The sequence below is a fragment of the Heloderma suspectum genome, chromosome 1 (assembly GCF_057233095.1).
Source record: "Heloderma suspectum isolate Gila_16-S chromosome 1, 16-S_ref, whole genome shotgun sequence".
Lineage (NCBI taxonomy): Eukaryota > Metazoa > Chordata > Lepidosauria > Squamata > Helodermatidae > Heloderma > Heloderma suspectum.
Window position 1 is genome coordinate 270,859,737 of NC_139458.1, and position 21,430 is coordinate 270,881,166.

The following is a 21,430-nucleotide window of genomic DNA, read 5'->3' on the forward strand; positions in this document are numbered from 1 at the left end:
CGCATACCACATCATCTGTCAAACATGGTGGAGGCAGTGTTATGGCATGGGCATGTATGGCTGCCAATTTATTGTAATTGAAGTTCGTGACCTGTATGTCCTCTATTTTAATTGAATTAAAAAGGAGTTGCCCTTCTGTAGTAGGCAAAGCTCGGGGATTCTGGATAAATGCAAATGCCTGACTACCACCCTAGTCAAGCAAGTCATGTCATGATGATACGTTTAAATAGGCCAGTCTGAAGCCTTGGCAGGAAACATGGTCCAATCCTGATGTGTCCTCATCTCAAGATAGATCAGCAAGTGAAAGCACTATATGGGCACTCCTTGTGGTACCTTTCCTTCTACATACAACATACTTTGTTTTACAGTTTGCAGTTGTAAAGAAGAACAAGGAGGCTTGTGATATGTTTTCTCTGAGCTGCTGACCAGTTCCTAGTCATATGCATGTTCCATATGGAGGCTACACTCATGGAAGCACCGTTTTCATATTGCTTAGGAAGCCATGTACACAGGAATCCAAAGGCTCATTCCCCAGAGTCAAGCTGTTGGGTTCCTTTGTTTATGGCCATCCTCAGTCTGTCCAGAGTCATTGCTGTTTGTGCTCTCCCTTGAAGTTTATAACTGTCCTCGGGACCAGACACCCTGCACTCTTTTGGATAGTAGGTCCCAACATGGGCAGCCCATCTGCTGGGCAGGTGCAAGTTCCATCTGGGTTTCCCTTGGCTCAGTCCATTCCTTGTGATCCTGCCTAGTGCTCCCCCTCTCTTCCTCTGGTGCCATACCCTTGTTTCCTGGAACAGAGTTCTCCTTTTTCTTGTATCACCTTGTTGCCTTGTACACCCAGACAGAACTTCACCCCCCCTGTGAAACACCCATTACAGCTTTCCAGAGGGTTTCCATTTCAGTGGCCCAATGCAATCACACTGTGAGTTCAAAAGATCTCCCTAGGACACTCGAGGGCCTTCCTATTGCATATGCAACCATAGCCTTGGAGCTTCTGACCTTTTGTGGCTCTTTCAGAATCTCAGGCAGCTGTGCCTCACAGTGGGAAAGAAAGTGGTATCACTGTTACAAGTTGCAGACTTTAAGCACAGTGATCTACTCATCTGGTGGACAGGCTGTGAGCTTAGGACATTGTGCTGACGTATTTCAAGGTCTCAAGCCAAGCACAACCCCACCCCCCACTCTTCCTCCCTTAGATGGCTTCTCTTCTTAGCCTCCTTTCCCTAAGTTTCCTTGCCTCTTTCTGTCTTTGTTATTTTCTTGGAATAGTCAGAATCCAAGGAGAAATCGTGCACGAGGGCATTCCCTTCCAAATTCTATTTTTGAACTGTATTCTGCACCTTTCTGTTGGACTCCAAGGTCCCTAATACTGGCTCAGCCTACTGTTCGGTTTCCCCATTATCACCTTTTGTTTTGCCCAAGGGTTTACCAGAGCGGGTGGCAGCACATTGTAGTCTTCAGTTCAGAGAACAAAACCCATACCAAAGCTGGTAAAGAACAGCCCGTGCCCACAATAGGTTTCCAAGTGATCATGGCCAACCAGGAAGTGTCCTCCTTTCTCTGAAATGGTAGATATATCCATTTTGACTCTATTCCTTCCCACTACTCCTGAAATAGCTCTAAGTCTATCCATTCTGCTCCACACATGGCCCATCCTTTGCCATTGAAACTTGAAGGACCCATCTCCCCAAGCCCTGCCTTGCTTTGCCATTTCCCTGGCACCCTCCCTGCCCCTCTTTTGGCAAACCATCACTCCATCTGTGATTGCTCTGTCATAGCCTCTAGAAATAGTCTCCCGTCAAGCGTTTGGGGGTTGGTGTATTCTAATCAGTCATTTTCTTTCAAAATAAAACTTCTGTGTTTCAACTGTCAGGGTTCTTGCGCTAATTCCACTGCTTTGCCAAAGTAGTTTTAAAATCCGCCATGTGTACACTGTGTCTCTGCAAAAGATCTCTGTATTTCCAGATTTCATCAGATACATGTGTACAAATGCACGTTACTATGCACGTGTGAATGGGGGTGTTCAGTAACAACAGCTAGGCCTTCCATGCATAGTGCCACTGCATTGCACCATTCCTCCTTAGATTCATGGGGAATTAATGTGCACAAGGCTTGGTTCCTCTCTCTCTTTTTTTGCATTTCATTGTCCCCTCAGGATAGTTTCTGTTAAGAAAGGAGAGGCCCAGCAGTTATTCATCCTTTGTAAGCTCTTTAGTTAGGGTGCCTGTTCCAGCAGTTAGTTTTTCATTGTATGCACCAATAGTGCAGGAGCTTCTCAAATTCAGTGGCTGGGAAGTATGAGGAGAACCCCTCTGCTTCCACTCTGAGTCTGTCTTCCTGGCCCTGGGGGAGATGCTTCCCCCGCTGTATCTGGCCTCTTTCTTTCATGAAGGACAGAAGTTTACAGTTAACTCCAGAAAGTCATATTACTCATGGCTACAAGACAGGGGTGCTTCCTATTTTGTAAAAATCTGGATTTTTAATTCAAGTATATGTTGTCAAAATGTGCATCTCAGTTCATATGTACAAGCTGTTAGATATATATATATATATATATATGCCCAGTAGGTACTTGTTTGATTGATCAGTTTGCCTTTAATGCTTACAAGAAGCCTTTTTGTCTGCATTTTAGAGCATGCCCAAGTAGTAATCCTTGGGTTAAATTGGGAACAGTGATGCTTATGAAATGCCAACAGGAGCGTAAGAAGCACACAGGGAATGAGATTCTGAAAATCTGCCGCTCCTTATATGAGACAAAACACATGCTGTCTGCAGAGGTGAGTTTACCTGACTAAAATCCTTGTAAGAGGCGAGCCTGTTTATAGTAAACTAATCAGTGGCTATATTTTCCTTGCTCAACATAGGATATTTGTAAGGAAGCCTTGAAATATTTCTGTCTTAATTGAGAACTCCTTTATTATAGGCACAGCACTACTCCCTTTCATCATCAGGCACTGTGGCTGTGTAACCTCTATTCACTTTCACTGGGCCTTGCTCCTGCACAAGCCTCACTGAGAGCCATAAGCCCTGATCCAATTGTAGTCCTCGACAGCTTGTCACAGATGACAAATTGATGGCTCCCAGACATGCATCCAGATTCTTGCACCTAGTTCAACGGGGCTCCTATGAGCATCCATCCATTCACCAAGGCTTTAGGCAGAGTTATTTTCTAGCCCTATGACCTGAGCCCTTTTTAACTGGAGATATCAGGAACTGGAACTGGGACCATCTGTTCACAAAACCTGTGTTCTTCCACTGAGCTATGGCCCCTCCCCAAAGGCATGGGAATCTTTCATGGAGCAGCTGCACCAGTAACAGATGTCAGAAGTGTGATCTTAACTTTGTTTGTATGGGTCAATAACTAGGAGCTGCAACATGGCAGTACATCCTCACCCCCTAAGAGGTGTGCTCCTATTCAGGGTGTCAGCCTGCCAACCAGCCATGGCTACCTCCAGCATACTATAAGCCGTATGGGACTCAAGCAGGCCCTCCACTCTCCCTGTTATCACTAAGCCCCCCCCCCCCCACACACACACTCCTGAATTCTCCTGAGCATGCCGATACCTCCTTCTTGTTTCTCAGGGGGCCCATTTTGGCTCCATTTCTGTTGGCATGGGGACACTAAGATCACTGTTAGAAGAGTGGTTTTTTCTTGATATCTCTGACTGTGATGCTGAAAGTGATTGGGCAACTAGTTGCAAGTGAAACCTATGCCAATTGTAGCTGAAGAGGATAAAACTAAACTGTAATATACAGCGATTTGGCTGTTCATATACCATGAGTGTTTTATTGTTTCTTTACCAGTGAATGAGCAACATCTTTAACTGACCAGCTGTAGTCCCAAGTGCAAGCGAATACTGAAAGAATAAGTGAACAGGATTAAATGTAGTATGTATGATCTAGTAAAATTAAAAAGTATTGAGCTTTCTCAAATCTCTTGTAACTTTTTCTTTTCAGCTTTATTTCTGGTCAGCAACAACAACAAAAGCCTTATAGAATACAGAATGAAATACTGAACATTGTATATTTCTACACATTTTGTGTGTGTCTGGAAAGCCCAATTTATTGCCATGTGCACAGTGTTTGCAAAAATAAATGCTGATGACAGTTAGAATGCACAGCCTGGGTGAAGCAGCAGTTTTATAGCGCCAGTAACATTTTATATCTGCAAACCCATCAAAACCTTAAGTGAAGAAGCAGCATCATAAGAGGCTTGACAGAACTATAAAACTTCTTTCAAAAGAACCCCAAACAACATCCTTGTTCCTGGGAGAGGGGGGAAAGGAAAAGGATATATAACCAACATGCACTAGTAAACATCTAAGGGAAATATACCTAGACCTGATTCAGAGATGTGCCTAAAACAAAGGTGACTTATAGCAGACATCAGGCTGGTACAGGCATAACAGATCGTGCTTCCATCTCAGGCACTTAGCTATGGGATGTTTTCTTTCCCAGCGGGAAGAGGAGGTGGCAGTAGCAGTGACAGGGAAGGCGAGCAAGCAGGGAAACTGTACTTCTTGCGGCTGAATGCCTGAGATGGAAACAGTACAATCCCTGGTCATGGTTGTGGTGGCAGAAAAAAAATGGCCAGATGGTTGCCGTAGCATGTACTAGATCTCAAGTCACTCCAGATATACAGTATTTTATATACAGTAGATGTACGGTATTTCTAAAGCATGTGCACAGCACTGTGAGACTCTCTTTAATGTTCTTCCTTAGTGCACCCAGGGAGGAAACGTTCTTACAAGGTATGAGTAGGTTGATTTTTCTGTGTACAGATTCCATAATAGGAATTCCTAGGTGACTTCATCCACGGTGCAACAAACATCCCTTTTACTCCGTTTCTTCTTTAAACTTTTCAAACAGGCTGAATTTTCACCAGAGGGTGGGTGCTGTTGTTTTTTGCTTTAAAAGGGTTGACTTTCATTTTCCAGTCGATGCAAGGTTTTCCTGAACTTGAGTGTGAATCATGCCCCCCGCCCCAATGCCGGACTACACACACTTTTTACTTTGGTTTTCAGTGCATCAAAGAGCTATGTTTGCTGCTACTTAAACAGTCCCTTCTGCTGCCATCCCTGAAGCTGCTTGTGGAAAGCAGAGATCAAGATCTTCACTCTGTGGCATTGGAGCAGATAACAGCTATTTCTAAGGTATAAATAGATGAATTAACCATCCTTCTTCGTTACAGGTAATAAATGAGCTCTTCTATCTTCATGTAGGAAGCCAGGCCTCTTGAGTGTGTTATCATTATTATGACTTTCCAAAGCTTTTGTGTGTCTAATCTGCAGAGGCAGAGGCCTAGGCAGTTCTTTTTATATGCTCAAGGTGATTAAAACTAACGATCTTTATTATTATTTCACATTATCTGTCTAACCAGTTATTTAGTAAAAGAACAAAAGACCTTTTGTATCTAATTCATCCTTGCATTGTTCGGCTTGGCTTATGTGTTAGCTATTCATGCTATATGAACTGGAATTCAATATAATGAACTGGACCTGGGAAGTATGTACAATAGTTCTGACTGTAGGTGTTCCCTAAGTATATGACAGAAGTATTCCACTAATATAAATCGTATTAATCATGCCCCAAATTAAAGTTTTGACATTATAGAATTTGATGATCCTTTTTTTTAAAGGAAGCAAATAAGCACAAACATTAACCATCTGCTTTGTCATCACTCTAATCATTGGTGGATTTATCACCAATAACTGTTGCAAGTATCAGATTATATCTGGGACAAGAAACAATGGCTGACCCCCAATTCTGAAAACATACAGTTAGGGCCAGAAATATTGGAACAAGGATAACTGTTTTGGCAGTTGGCCTCTGTACACCACCACATTGAAGTTGAAAGGAAACACACCCAGATGGGAGCGAAGTCAGGACTTTCAGTAATTCAAGGGGTTTGACAAAAGTGGGGCACTAACCATTCAGGAAGTACAGCTAGTGGCATACACACACACCCATCGTTGTTGGCTCCTAAGTAATGGAACAAACCAGCATCACTTCAAACTGAAGGATCGCCTTTAATACCTGGATGAAAATCCTTGGCAGTCAATGACGGCCTGAAGTCTGGAACCCGCAGACATAACCAAATGCTGAGTTTCCTCCCTTGAGATGCTTTGCCAGGCCTTTACTGCAGCTGCCTTCAGCTGCTGCTTGTTTGTGGGTCTTTCGGCCTTCAGTCTTGTCTACAGTAAGGGAAAAGCATGCTCTATTGGGTTGAGATCAGGTGACTGACATGGCCATTGAAGAACAACCCACTTCTTTGCCTTGAGAAACTCTTGGGTATCTTTTGCTGCATATTTTGGGTCATTATCCATCTGCAATATGAAGCGGCGTCCTATCAGTTTGGCAGCATTTGGCTGAATCTGAGCAGAAAGTATAGCCCTATACATTTCAGAATTCATCCTGCTGCTTTTATCAGCAGTCAGGTCATCAATAAACACCAGTGACCCAGTTCCATTGGTAGCCATACATGCCCATGCCATAACACTGCCTCCACCATGTTTGACAGATGATGTGGTATGCATCATGCGTTGGATCATGAGTTGTTCCTTTCTTTCTCCATACTTTTCTCTTCCCATCATTCTGGTACAAGTTAATCTTGGTTTCATCGGTCCAAAGAATCTTATTTCAGAACTGGGCAGGCTTTTTTAGGTGTTTGCTGGCAAAGGCTAATCTGGCCTTTTGGTTCTTGAGCGTTACCAGTGGTTTGCCTTGTTGTGAATCCTCTGTATTTATATCTATAAAGCCGTTTCTTGACTGTAGCTGTTGACAATGACATGCCTACCTCTGCAAGAGCGTTCTTGACCTGGCTAGATGTTGTGAAAGGGTTCCTCTTCACCATGAACAGAATTCTGCAGTCATCCACTTTAGTTGTCTTCTTCCGTGGTCTTCTAGGCCTTTTGCTGTTGCTGAGCTTGCCAGTTAATTCCTTCTTTTTCAGGATGTGCCAAACTGTTGTATTGGTCACTCCCACTGTTTTTGCTATCTCTCTGATGGATTTATTTTGTTTCCTCAGCCTAATGATGGCTTCCTTCACTCGCATGGGCACCTCTTTGGACCTCATGTTGAGACTTCCAGTGAACAGCTACCAAATGCAAATGTAACACTCAGAGCTACCTCCAGGCCTTTTGTTTGTTTGATTGGTCATGGGGTACCCAGGAAACAGGCCAAACCTGGCCATGCAGCAGCTTGTCAGCCATGTTTTCCATTACTTATGAGCCACCAATGATGGGTGTGTGTGTATGCCACTGGCTGTACTTCCTGAAGGGTTAGTGCCCCACTTTTGTCAAACCCCTTGAATTACAGCTGAAAGTCCTGACTTCGCTCCCATCTGGGTGTGTTTCCTTTCAACTTCAGTGTGGTGGTGTACAGAGTCCAACTGCCAAAACAGTTATCCTTGTTCCAATATTTCTGGCCCGACTGTAAATGCTGGCTGTAACTCAGATCTGTCTTTTGCCTTGGGTGGAACACAAAAGGTCCTGCATAGGCAGAGAAGAGAAGTAATGAGAAAAATGGCAGTCATTCACAGAAATATTAACTGATGCTGTTAAATGGTTTGCTACTATTTCAATGAATTGTTGCTGCTTTACTATTTAGGTTTTTTATTTTATATTTAGAAAGTTGTTTGACATTTTGTCGAATTTTTTAAAATGGTAGGATAAAAATCTTCTAATAAAATAGTCTTTTGACAGCAGAAACCTTGGCCTGGGTCCACAGAGAATAATCAAGTATTACTTGTTTGAATTTGCCACAGCATTATTCAAAGTAATAGCATTAATCTTACTTGTTGGCTGCAGATGTAGCCAAGCTTTAAAAAGTAACAACAACCTTGAGACAAGCAAACCTTAAAAGCAAACATTATATCGTGCTGCCACAGACAAACCACTTAAACAGGCAACGCTAACCCTATTTTAATTATTCATGCGAAATATTCATTGTTGAAGAAGGCCCAATTATTTCTGATTGCAGGGGGGGAGATGGAATGGGCAGTTTGCGGAACTTTATGCAACACTACAAGGGGTTCTGCAATTTCAGAGAAGCTTGCAAAAGAAGCTGGGCCTTCTCTTTCAGGCAGGAAGCATCTGAATCCTTGGTATCAGCACTTCCCAACATCATCCTTTTAAATGTAAACATCCATAAAGCTGTCAGCATCATACGACAAATGGCTAGATAACACATCGGATCAGCAAGCAAGCACTGCATTTCCTCTCACACAGCCACAGTTGTGAGCTGTGCTAGCTCTGTGTCATGGAAATCAATAGGCTCTGATTTTGCTTTCCAGATGCCAGTAATGATTCTCCTGCTTAATGTAAATAGGAATTGGGAAACAAAGCAGCAATGCCTCTAAACACAAAAACAAACCAACTCAATCCCCCACCCTCCGCAACAAAAGACACCCAGTGAGAATATATTATTCAAATAGCCAGTAAGTTATGCAGATGATTAAAGCAGCATATGAAGGTTTCTATTTTCTGGCTCTGTAGGAAGCAGGGAGTATTCAGCTCGCCTTTTCAGCTGGGTTCCCATCCATCGTTGCAGTGTTTCGAAAGCCTTGCCTCTTTGTTAAGGCTTAAGAGTGAAATGAAAAGGAATGCTCACTGGATTCCTGTTCCTCCCCACAGCTATGTCTGGATGGGGAAAGAAAAGCAGCCGACCATAATATTCAGGGGCATATGGAAACAGTAGCCCATAAAAGGCAGGACAATTAGAGCCATCATACAATTACCTGCAGCAGCCTGCACTCAAAGGCTCCACAGTTGACACATAGGTGGAGATTCTCTAAGGCTTGATAAATGTGTGATAATTCAACCAGGTGGCTGCTTTAGGGATGCCTTCACAAAGGATATGTAGACACATGAATCTGCAGCAATGGACAGCAGTCTGCCCAGGAGGGACCATGCCCCTGAGCTTTGTAAGGCTTCAAGTGTTAGAAGCCTGGAGACAATCTGCTATCTAGTGTCCTTGGAGGCTCTACAGCAGGGCTAGACAGCCCAGTGCCCATCAGATTCTTGGACTACAACTCTCATAATCCGTGATCACTGGCCATGCTAGCTGGCATTGATGGAAGTTGTAGTCCAAAACCTTCGGAGAGCAACATGTTGTCTACCCTTCCTCTACATCTTCTATACTGTGGTGCACATAACTCAAATGGGCTATAGCAGATTCTGGCTCATGCAACAGTAGCTGCACATGCCTTTTGCTACTTTCCTGCACAAAATATCTACTCTACACCCCAAGGTTAAATGGTCTATCTAGGCCAGAGGCCTAGATAGACCTGACCATTTTTCATTGGGTAAAAGGTTGCAGAATCACTACTGACCTGAACCCCTATTTCCTGTGTATTGGATATGAAGACTCATGTAGAATAGAAGGCCCTGTTGCCTTAAAAATACATAGGGTTGTAGCTCCCTGTGTCTGTCCTCCAGCGGAGGGGAGGGGGGAGATGAATGGGAAGCCCCATTACATGAGTGGAAGTCCATTCATGTGATGTCGGATGGAAGCCATTAAGCTCCGATCACGTAAACCAAAATGGTGCACTCCATAAGTGCATCTGTACAGTAGCATCCTGTGCCCATCAGGCAAGGACAGAAACAGCCTACTATGCTGCATGTTTTTTGTAGTATGTGGGTCAAGTCCCAATGACAGAACAATTCCGAAACTGTATGTTACGCTGACACAGCAGTTGCTGTGCCAGGATCCAAACATTTAGTTGTTAGCTTAGTCACTTGTAGGATCAGGACCAGAGCTGGCTCCAGATTTTAGAGGGCCCTTGGGCAGGCACCCCCAATGGGCCCCATCCCTTAATGAATCTGCCTCCTCACCCCCATTGTCAGTAGCTGCTCTTGTTCCTCCTCTTTTGTATCCTTGCTACTACCTGCTTGCTTGACAGGCAAAAGAGCCAGTGAGCATCTACAGCTCTTCCTTCTTACCACCACTGAGTCTGGGCCAGAGCAAGAGGCAGGTAAACAAGCAGGTTGCAGTAGTGAAGAGGAAGGGCAACTCCTGGAGGTTCTTGTCAGTGGGCCCCTGCTGGGGTGTGGGCTCTTGGCAGGTGCCCGACCATGCCTACCTTCGACGCTGGCCCTGATCAGGGCTTTTAACATGAGAAATCCATGCGGCCAAATCTGTTTTCATTTCTTTAGCCCATTTGTTTTGTTTGGTTTTGTTTTGTTTTTAAATGAAGGAAGTGAGGGATGCTGTTAGACATACGCAACTGCCCTGTGAGTGCAGCTCTCTGCTTGCGGGAGGGCTGCTGACAGAGAGGGAATCAGCGTCGGAAAACTCCTGAGTCAGTGGACACAAAAGGGGCGAGGGATGCTGTGATGGAAGGTTAGATCCTGCCCTAACATTCCTATGAAACATTATCTCTTATGACCATCACCTTCTTTTATGCCTCCTCTAAAGTGCCATGTCTACACAAGATATCCAAAAGATTTCTTTAAGAATTAAAGATTGCTTTCATCTCAAGCTATCATAAAAAATCATTGCTGGCAACAGGCCACTTCACATAGTATTTTATATTCATTGCTCGAGTATTGAAGGTCATGTTTGACACGGTTTGTTTTCCAATCAAATTTATAAATATAAAACACTAAAGAAGAACATTTAGAAAATGAGAATGAGTACAGCTGCATGGATTTGTTATACTGATCCTATGTTAATAAGCTAAAATAACAATTACACAGTCTCCAAACTTAATTCTTTTTCTTCTACATGAATGATGCTTCCTGAGCAAACTGCTTTATCCCGTTTCTTTCTTTGGGAAACTCTGTCTGATTTATCAATGGTTCCTTTGTTCTTCAGCCTTGCCTTTTCACATCAGGAACAGATTTATCTCTGTGTGAGTCATTAACGTTAACCTGGTTAAATAAATGAATTTCAAATACAGCCCCAAATATTTCACTCCTGTTGCGGCTTGCTGGGCAGAAACTTGCCTCACTCGGTGCTGCGGTGAGCACTCTATATGCCCAGTGCTCTCGGGGCTGGATCAAGGCCGCTTGCAACAGTGCCTACCCTGTTCTTGATATGAATGTGTGCGTGTGTGCATGCCTGTACACATGCACAGAATCTTTGTACTTAGCTCTCTGTGCACCATTGGTAGGGGTGGGATTATCCCTACAGTAGATAAAGCAAATTGGTATGCATCCCCATGGATTTTGCTTCTCTTCACAGTATCAATGCAACTAATGCTTATCGCTCATCTTCCATAGTTCGTTTTTGTACCCTTATTTTTTCTATGGTTTCCCCGATGCAGAGTTAAACGCAGTGTTGCGCAAGTGGACTTCTACTCATGCAATGGGACTTCCACTTGCTTCCCTCCCCCCTGCACCTCCCCATCCCCAAATCTGCTCTGGAAGGTCCCCCAGCAGCACAGAGCAAGTTTGGGGATCATGTGGGGGGCTGCGAGGAGAAATCTGCTCCACCAGCCATTTCCGTTCCACTGTGGGACAGCCACTGTTGGATACAACCCATAGTTTCAAATCACATGGATGTAAATTTGGATGCATTTCTTAAGGGTAGTTCTCTAAAACAGGGTAAAATCTGCACATTGGATTGTGTCTTCCTGCTTCACTGTCCCATGTCTGGACTTGCTGGGCAAATGCACATGGCTCAAGCACTCCCCCTCTTCTCTCCTCTTCCAGGGCAGCTGCAACAAGGAGATTGGAAGCTTCCACTCCCATTTGAGATGCCACAGTGTAGCATGTCAGCTGAACCCTAAACTGTGGTTAATCTTGACTATGGCTTGACTACTGCTCACTTTGTCAACTGTGGTTTGAAGTTGGCTTGCTTCCACTTACCATAGTTTTTTGAGTTCAGACAACATAGCAAATGATAGTTAATGAATGTACAGTGGAAATGAAAGCTTCCAAGCTCCTCCTTGTGGCCATGCTGTGGGAGAAGAAGCACATGAGCCCGATGCTTGCTGCAGTTCATTCTTATAAAACATTCTCATAACTGTGGTTTAGTATTACATTGAAACCAGCCCCATGTGTCCTGGACTGCAGGCAGAAGCCCAGTTCAGATATTACATCCAACACATGAGTGTCCTGTGGACCCGGTGACCCCACCTGCAGTATGTAGAAGACTTTTTCCAGCTGGAGCCTCATCTGAACATCCCCTGTAGTTAATAGCCTTATTCAGCAAATATAATGCATAGGCTGCCTACAAATTTTATTTTCTGTGCCAGTCTATAAAATGGTGTTAGCCAAAAGGGTTTTTAATGCAAGGACAATCCCTTAACAATTGAATAATGGGTTGAAAAACCCATTTAAATCAATCGTCTGCCTTCATTGTTTAACTAGACTTTTAAAATATATTCAGCTCATTACAGTGAATACTGTTTGTTTTGTATAAATCTATAAAATCAAACCTAAGACGAATGTCTGTTTTCTTGCCAGGAATCTTAAAAGTTAAGTGTTAAAGTTTTTTCAAAAACATTTGCTAAAGATGTTTGTCAAAAAAAAGCGGGGGCTGGGGAAGCCTTGTGATTTTTGATGTTCTAATATCAATTGCATATTAACACTTTAATATGTTGAATGATGCATGCATCTTTTAAGCCTTATTTTGCATTCTGTTTAGCATGATCATTAATTTTTGCTGCATTCCTATGTTTCCTCTTATAGGGTGATATTTGCTTATTTCTTCTCAGAATAGGTTTATCAAATAAGAGCCAGGCTGCACATTACACTCACCACATGAGAGCAGCCTGGCTGTGTCTGCTGAGCATTCTTCAGGCTTCCCTGCCAGTAGGCAGAGAAAGCTGGAGAGGATTTCAGTCTCACAAAACAAAGGAGGAATTGCTGGCTGGGCTGTTATGACTTAGTTCTTTGCTCTGCAAATAATTTTCCCTGTTCCTCCCCGTCTCAGCTCCTAGCAGAAAATTATCTACTAAGGAGAGAGACAAGCAGAGATCAACAACAAACTGGCCAGCCACTCCAATTCCCTCAGGTTTCACCGTGAGCCTCCCCAGCTTTCTCTGTCACCAGGGGAGGCTTCACGAAGTATCAAGCAGCAGAACCAGGCAGAACCCAGGTAGAGGGTGTAACGTGAATCCAGGCTTTCAATATAGTGGCATTCATGAAGACTGACTTTCCTCTTTGTACTTCTTACCAGGATTGTGACAGCCTTTTCATCTGTAATTTGAGTTGTATTTCTTATTAAATTATGGATGCAGAGATCTAGTTGTTGTGGGTTCTTAAAACCTGGGAAACACTGTGCCCCCGACACCCCCCCCCCCAACGCATAACTTTCAGATTTTCAATGGAAGGAAAATTCGTAAATCAAAGGGTAGACTCTGTAGCAGGTTTGAATGGGAAAAAGTGGGGGGGAATGAAGGAAACAATTGTATAGGATTTATTTACATACTGAGGAAGGTATGTATTATGCATTCTACAGTATCATATTTGAAAGCAGAGTCAGCATGTGTCTTGTACACAAAGCAGTCATAATAAAATACCCATATTTACTTAGTAAAATAATCTGTGGTTTGGTTCAGATATGCGACAGAACTACAGTTTAGGAATCTGAAGCAGTCCATGGGATTGTGTGTGTCCTTTTCTTTGTCTCTCATCTATTAAAGCAAAATTTTCTCCTGTTCCCCTTTACCTGGGTTTGCAATTACACATGACTGTCACCAACTGGTGTTAACATTAAATGGATTTAATCAGGGTGCTCACAATGAGAGGAGAAACATACCTGTTTTTGTTTTAATTTGGGTTGGTGATTGTCACTTGTAACACCAAATTCCTGTAGGTAGAAGCAGTAGGAGAATGCACCCAATCCCTCAACCCAGTTCCAACCCTTATACCCTGTACTTCCATACTCCACATTGTTCTAATGATAGAGCTGGTGGATCGCTTGTCAAAAAAATTGTCCATTAGCAAGCATCAAAAGAAAATGACCCTCAACATCGTAAGAGCCTTTTAGAGCATGACACCAGCTATTAAATCTCTCTCTCTCTCTCTCTCTCTCTCTCTCACTCTCTCCCTCCCCTCTCCCACATTGATAATCTCAAAACCCATCTTTCCTGCAAGCTTTTGCCTTAACCCTTAGCCCCCCTCCTCAAATGACCCAACAGCAATTACTCACTTTGCTGCAAGGAAAATGGGGATAACATTATTTAAGGCTGCATTTGTTGTTTATGACTTCATAATAAGCTGTCTAGGTTTACCATGTGTGTTAGACACTTTTAATTGTCTGGATTACTGTGCTGTGTTACGTGTGGGGCCGCCTTTGAAAACGGTCCATAAATTTCTGCTGTTCCAAAACAGGGCAGCAAGATTGTTAACGGGGACTGGCCAATGCGATCATATTATGCCAGTACTTTTCCAGCTGCATTGGCTGCCAGGCCATTTCCGGGCCCAATTCAAAGCGCTAGTATTAACATCCAAAGCCCTAAATGGCTTGGGGTCAGGTTATCTGAAGGATTGTCTCCTCCCATATGCCTGGACCCAAAGATCATCTTTAGTGGTCCTTCTCCAGGAGGCCTTGCCAAAAGAAGTGAAGTGGGTGGCTACTTAGAAGAGGGCCTTTTGTGTTGTGGCACCCCAGTTATGGAATGAACTCCTCAGAGAGACTCCCCTGGCCCCTATGTTGTGGTCTTTTGGGCTCCAGATGAAGACTTTATTTTCCCAGGCATTTTATTTCGGTTTCTGTTGTTTTAAATCTGTTAATTGTATTTTAAATCTTTGCACTGCTGCTAGGTTTTAGTTTGGTTTTTATTTTTATTTTATACTGTAGTTTTAAACTTTCATATTATATTTTATCATGTTAGATTTTATGGTTTTAATTGTTTTGAGCCACCCAGAGAGCTTTGGCTATTGGGCAATATAGAAATAATAATTTTTAAAAACTGGGCAGCTGCTGACTGGTTGATGGAGACTTTCTGTCTGATGCTTTCTGCACCTTGTAATGGTCTGTTCTTTCGGTTTCCTTTTAAATTTTGCCCTCCATTCTCTGTATGACTTGGATGGTTGCTAAGGTTGTGGGGGATTGTACCACACCCACTCTGAGTCGCCCCGCTGCCCTCCGAAAACGACTGGCCATGCCTGCTTCCCAGGCCTCATATATGGAAGGGATGGGTTACCAGCACCTTGGATCCTCCTCCTTCCTGAGCCCTATTTCAGCCCATGGTAATGGTGCTGAACAGCCTTGACACCAGGATCACCCTTTAAAGTTGGTGTGACACATTGCGTATGTAGTTTGGGGCCTCTTGTAAGACATCTACGGCCTGGGAAGGCCATCACCCCCGACGGACAGGGTCCCACTTGCCCATCATTGCTGTGGTGACTGCAGTGGCTCACAGTCTGGGAATCGAGCCACTTTGTCATCGTTCAAGGGGGAGCTAATACTGCCTCCCCAAGTCTTCAGAGCCTGCTGTCCCTGCCAGTGGAATGTCACTCAGGAAACCAGCCCTCACACAGGAATACATTCTTCTTTATATACCATTGTTATTATCTACACAAGCCCATTATGATAGGACAGGCCGTTGTTCTAAAATACATAATTTTCACTTCAAGTTCCTCGCGTGCCATTTTTGACAACCGTGGGAGGAGGGCACAGGACACTTTGGTGCATGAATCGTTCATCCTGCTGCGGCAGGAATCCATGTTGCCACATCCTGAGGAGTAACAATATATTATCTTTTTCTTCTTCTTCAAATGCCATAAAGAGCCTAGGCAACTTGTCATTCATCTTGGTAAACATGATTGTATAATTAGCGTTTAGTCCGCTGGAGTTATACTTGTGGAAGAGTAAGGTTGTGTACAGCATTTTCAGTGTGGGTTGATTTTTATGTGTATTTTTAATGGCCTATTTATTAGTTTTTATCTGGAGGTTGAAAGCATGACGTGTTTTGCGCTATTAAAACAGCATGATATTCTGCTAAAGTGCCTTGCTACATCAGCTGGCACATAAGATATATATCGGAACACGCCCGCCTGATTTTCAGTTTACCATACCAGTAACTACTGGATAAATTCTAGCAGCAGGATAAGATCTGCAGTTTGCAGACCACTTAAGCTTGCTGTACTTGTACTTCCAGTTGCTTGTCAGGCTGAAGGCAGTTTTTATGCTGTGACTGGGGGTGAGCAGTAGGTAATGATCCAATCTTCACATAACGGTGGCAAATGATAGGTTAATTAACCTAGGATTTCCTATAGTGCATGTCACCACCATTTTATGTATGCAGCCTCTGATCAGCCTGATTGCAGGTTGCTGTGTGATGTCTGAACCAGGACACTGTGGGTTCATCATAGGTTAAAAAACCTGCAGTTAACCTACAATTTGTTGTTAGGTTAACTGTGGGTTATTTAACCCACAGCTACATGTGAATGGGCCCTGTGAGTTGCAGCTAATGACAAGGAGTTTTTGACCAGCGCAGGTAGTGCCTGAGGCAGGAGTTAATCCCTGAAATGTTGGGTGGGCTGGGACAAAATAAACAGGCAGTTTTGTGATTTTGTGTCACTTGTTTTTTGACTACTTGGTGCGTTCCTGTTTTTGGCTATGTTGCAGCCTAATGAGCCACTCTGGTAGTGCAGCAGCTCAAGAGGCTGAGCTTAAGGGTCTCATCCCAGGTACATGGGCACAAATGGTATATCTGGGCTTGTTGATCGGTAAATGTGCATGCACACCAGAAGTTATGCACAGTCACATGGTTGTGGAGCGTGTGCCCATATTTACAGTGTCAACAGAGGATTTTGCACATAATAACTTCATTAATATAATGGATGTCAGAGAATGTGAGATAGATCCAGGTTGCCTGAATAATAGTCATAAGGTTGGATCCAAACTTTGAATAAATGAAAGGCTCCTTTCGTTCACAGAAGGGACTGAGATCAAATAGAGGTTCCCAATGAAAAAACAGGGAGGTGATTTTCACCAATTCCCCTTCTCCCAACAGCTCCCCACATCACATCTCACACTGTTCCAGAAGATCCCCCAACTCTAGTCCAGGTACAGGGTCTGCAGAAGGTAGGAGGAACTGGCAAATATCACTACCCTCTTCCTCCAGGAGTGTCCGGTGCATGGAATTCGGCTCATGGAAACGCTGAATCCAGTCCTTGGCCTCCACATACGTTTCATGCATAGTCCCAAGCAAAGAAGGCATATATACTGACTGCCTAATGTGCATACTACCAACTGACATATTCTCAGTCATCACTTGAAGATGGACAGATTAACTGGGCAATGTGCAAAATCCCCCAGTTCGTGTTGTCAGTTTGTGCAGATTCTCTGTGCCTTCACATGCATGCACCCAGTCACCAGCATTTATGAACATTCCCCATTGAACTTGTGTGCTGGTCTGATTCCAGCAGTGCTTCTGTGTTAGTGCTCACCCCTTGCCCTCATCTAACTTATCATGCAAAGGTATCGTGTGGCATATTCTGGATAGAGCGGAACCCATTTTCATCCACATAGCAACTTCAGGGGAAATCTCAGTACAGAGTAACCCTTACTTGTTTTCCCTCTTTTCCCCATAGCACAGAGCTATAATAGCCCATGGGGCAAAAGTTGGATGGTTCTGCCCCCTGGCCAATGTTACGGGGTCACATACAAATTACTGTTCATGACTCATCAGCCAAAATGAATTTATTGTATCAGACTCAATCATACTTCGGACTTGAGTACTGAGTATTATGTATGATCACTAATGCATTTGACTGAAAAAAGTGGAAGTACTGCTTGACTTTTTTTAGAAGGCACATTAGTTAAAAGATTGCAGCATCATTTCTATGAAATGTATTAGGTACTAACTACTTTTTTAGTCTTATTACAAGCAAGAGAGCATCAGACCATCCCTGCTTCAAAATTAAAATTGTACTGGGCATTTTTAGTAATTTTAGCTGTGCATTTTTTTCCCCTTCTGTGTAGGTTGATGCTTCCAACTGTGACTCCGAACTTCTTTCTTTACTTCTGGATGAGAAATTAGTGGTGAAGTGCACCCCCACTGTCTTTTATGCATACCTGGTTAACCATTTGCTGGCCAAGCAAGAGGAGGGACACTGGGATGTAGCTGAAATAGCAAAACAGCTGCAAGAAGCAGGCTTCACTGCAGAGGCAGGCTCTCTCCTGATGGCCTATAAAGGAACTCATCCTGCACTCCAGACCTTTGATGCAGCCCTCAGCGCTGTAAGGCACTGGATTTAAAGGGCAGAGCATCTCAAGTTACACTTGGTGCCTGAACTATATATTGCTCCAGCTGCCCCAGTTTCAGATGGAAATCTTGCCGAAGAGACATTGTATGAAAGAATATGCTTCAAGCTTATCATTGCTGCTTAGCATTACATAAATTCCTAACAGTGTGCATATTTAAATATTTCCTTGTAGCGTCTCCCATCCTATCAGTAGCTCTTGCCATATGGGTAGGAAGCAACTCTCTTCAGGAGGATGAAGCGCATTCAGTGTAACCCATGAAGAATATTCTGGTAAAGAAACATCTTTCAGATCATGTCATAGTGAGCAGTGATCGTACTGCACACTTGCATCTCCAGTATAAAAGTTAAAATATAATTGAAAGTGGAGAAGTATAGGACTAATAATCTCCCTTCAAAGGGAAATGCCTGAGGAGGACATTTAAAGAATCTTAAAGAGTTTGTATGTCGTACTGTTTAGAAGTTACTTTAAATTAAATTCCTTTGTTTTAATTAATTAAAGGCTTTCTTTTCAACCAGTTTGCATTTCTTTTGTTATATGGCTTTGTTTCCTGAAAATACACTAACTTTTTGATAAATTGAGTCTTGTGCCAGTTTCTGTACATTCTTAGAAAGACATCACCATCCTGTATGATCAGATCTCTTGTAATGGCTGACCATATAAGTGGACCATTTCTGCTTTCTTTAGGGGGAAATATGTTGATTTGCTGTTAGAGCAGTAATAGGCCTATTTTTGTTGATAGGTGGAAGGGAACACTTAGTCTATATTTATTTCTTTTTAAAATAATTATGAACCACACCTTCAGCCATTTGTGAGTGGTTGCCATGCTTCTTTTTTTGAAAATGAAAAGAAAATTCCGCATACAGTCACAATCTGGGGAAAAAGAAGAGATTGCAATGGAATGGTAGAAACTGTTAGAACCACCTGGGAAGTTGAACAGCTTATCGCAGCCTCCACACACTTGTTTAACATGCAGGGAAGTACAAGTGTGTATCATAGCCTTTGAGCTTCTTGAACATTTGAGCCTGTTTTTGTTTTTTGTTTTTAAGCAGTCTAAGAGCATTTCTACATGAGCAATTTATTGCACACTCATGATTGGCCATACACAGACATTGGCGGGTCCTTTACATGACATCATCAACCTCCAGGATGTCTCCTGTGCTTTTCCCCTTTTATCCTGCTTTCAAAAAGATCAGAGATAAAGCAGCAAGAGACGTTGATCCGTATCGGCTGTGTCTAATGATGGCAAAGCATTATTATCACAGTGCCATCTGGTGGCTGTAAAATGAAATGTATAGAAACATATAGAGGAAGGATTTTCCTCTGATTCAAACCACATGTTCGCCCATGTAAAGGAGCCGGTCATAATCCTGCAAAGAATCTGGAAGCAGAAAGCCCTGGCAAGGATGCGGGATTTCAGCCTCGTGTGATGACCCTCTAAAAATAAATAAATTGGGAATTGAACTTGATTGTCCCAAAATGGAAGGATGCAAGGGCCAGTTTAAACATTTGGTACCAGATTTGCCAAATAGCATTCCCTCAAATATGTTCTCCATGCAGCAGGCATAATGTTTGAAAGGCTCTTCACCCAGAGTATCAGCCCCTATGTGTGCAGTAAACACACAACATGTAGTTATATCCAAGGCGAGAACATGCAGGCCACTATACAGAATGGACCAGCACACAAAAGAAGGAGATCTTTTAACACCTCCCTCTACCCACCCTGGAATGCCTATGCGCTCGGAGAGGCATTCAAACATTTTAGAATGGTGGGGAAATGGCACAAGAGCCAGAAAATCACTAAACGATCTTGGAGAAAAGGGGGTGGGGCAGGGAAAGTGGCCATGGCCTTCCAGGGGACCCCAGGGGGATGGATTTTTCCCACAGGCCTGAGATTCTGCCTCCCTGCGTTAAAACTACTTCAGAAAATAAGTAAACTAATAGCCCAAAGCCTGTCTGAATACAAATGTGTTTGCCCGCTGGCAGGCGAACAACAGAGATGGAGCTAGCCAGGTCTCCCTTAGCAGGGAGTTCCAGAGCCTGGGAGCAGTCACCGAGAGGGCCCTGGCACATTCCTGCTAAACCTGCCTCCCATGGTGGTAGGACAGAGGGAAGGGCCTCTCCCTAGGATTTTAAAACCCAGGCAATGCAGTCTTTCAGGTAGCCTGGGCCCAAGCTGTATAGGACTTTATAGGTCCTAACCAGCACTTTGAATTGTGCCTGGGAACAGACCAGTGAAGCTGTTGCAGCAGGGGATCCATATATACCCTATAACTGGCTGCAGTCAGTAGTCCTGCTGCAGTGTTCTGGATCCACTGAAGTTTCCAAACTCTTTACAGAGGCAGCTTCATGTACAGCATATTACTGTAGTCTGAACAGAATGTAACTAAGGCATGTGTCGCCATGGCTGTATGTCACATGTGCAGGAATGAGTAGAGATGCTGGAGGAATTCAAGATGGACTACGATGAGCTCAGATTTCTAAGAATCCGACCTGCAGAATCTGCTGTGGACCGACCTCCAAAGACTGTGCAGAGTCTGTGGGCTTTCAGATCTTTTTTTTTTTCAACTTTCCCAAAATCTCTGCAAATTTATTCGTAGGCAAATATGCAAGTTTCTGCTGAGACATATGCCATCCTGGAAAATATATGCAGGGAAAAGTTGAAGGAAGTGGTGCTAAATGTTATGTACTGACAAATTACGTAAATTCTTGCGAACCCTCACACAGAATTATTTGTGTAGTTTTCCACATAGCGGGGGGAAATCAAATCCATCTGTGAACAGACGCCAGAATGAACAACACCACACAATCCACAAAGCACACATGGGACAGAGTTCACAAAATCCAGACATCCCTAGGCATGGGCACAGTTGGCACACTAGCCTTAGCTATGTGAACACAGTCCTGAATCTAGGAGCGGATCCAAACTACAAACCCGAGTCTTCAAGGGTAGTGTAACCCTGTCCAATGCAGGCTAAATCCCCATTCTCTGATCTGCCTTTCAGCTAATGAGGAGCACCTCTGTCCTTATTATAAAATAATAAAATATTATTATAAAATATCAATCACCATTCTGCCTACAAGATTCTCAGAATGATCAACAATCAACTAAATGCGACCCTAATGGCATTTCAATCACCACAGAGCACTCTTAACAACAGGTGGGGAGGGTGGATATCAACAGTCCATTTCTGCATAGCTGCATTTGATACTCATAACCATCCCTGCTCATGATCCACTTGGCAGAAAAAAGCATGGGACA

The 21,430-nt window shown here is 43.3% G+C and overlaps 1 protein-coding gene across 6 annotated transcripts in view; it reads left to right on the top strand.

Moving 5' to 3' along the window:
• NBAS (NBAS subunit of NRZ tethering complex) overlaps positions 1 to 18,745 on the top strand; it is a 233,290-nt gene extending 214,545 nt beyond the window's left edge. For 3 of the 6 annotated variants that reach the window (XR_014786543.1, XM_084826591.1, XM_084826592.1), the window contains 3 exons: positions 2,636 to 2,780; positions 5,028 to 5,156; positions 17,887 to 18,745. Coding sequence is in view for 3 of the 6 variants with exons in the window: in XM_084826591.1 (XP_084682717.1) it covers positions 2,636 to 2,780; positions 5,028 to 5,156; positions 17,887 to 18,162 (550 nt within the window). In the remaining 3 variants the exon portion in view is untranslated. Of the gene's footprint in view, positions 1 to 2,635; positions 2,781 to 3,807; positions 3,892 to 5,027; positions 5,195 to 17,886 lie in introns of all 6 variants that reach the window. The other 3 variants (XR_014786544.1, XM_084826593.1, XR_014786542.1) reach the window with 2 other exon arrangements.
• Positions 18,746 to 21,430: the final 2,685 nt, after the last annotated feature.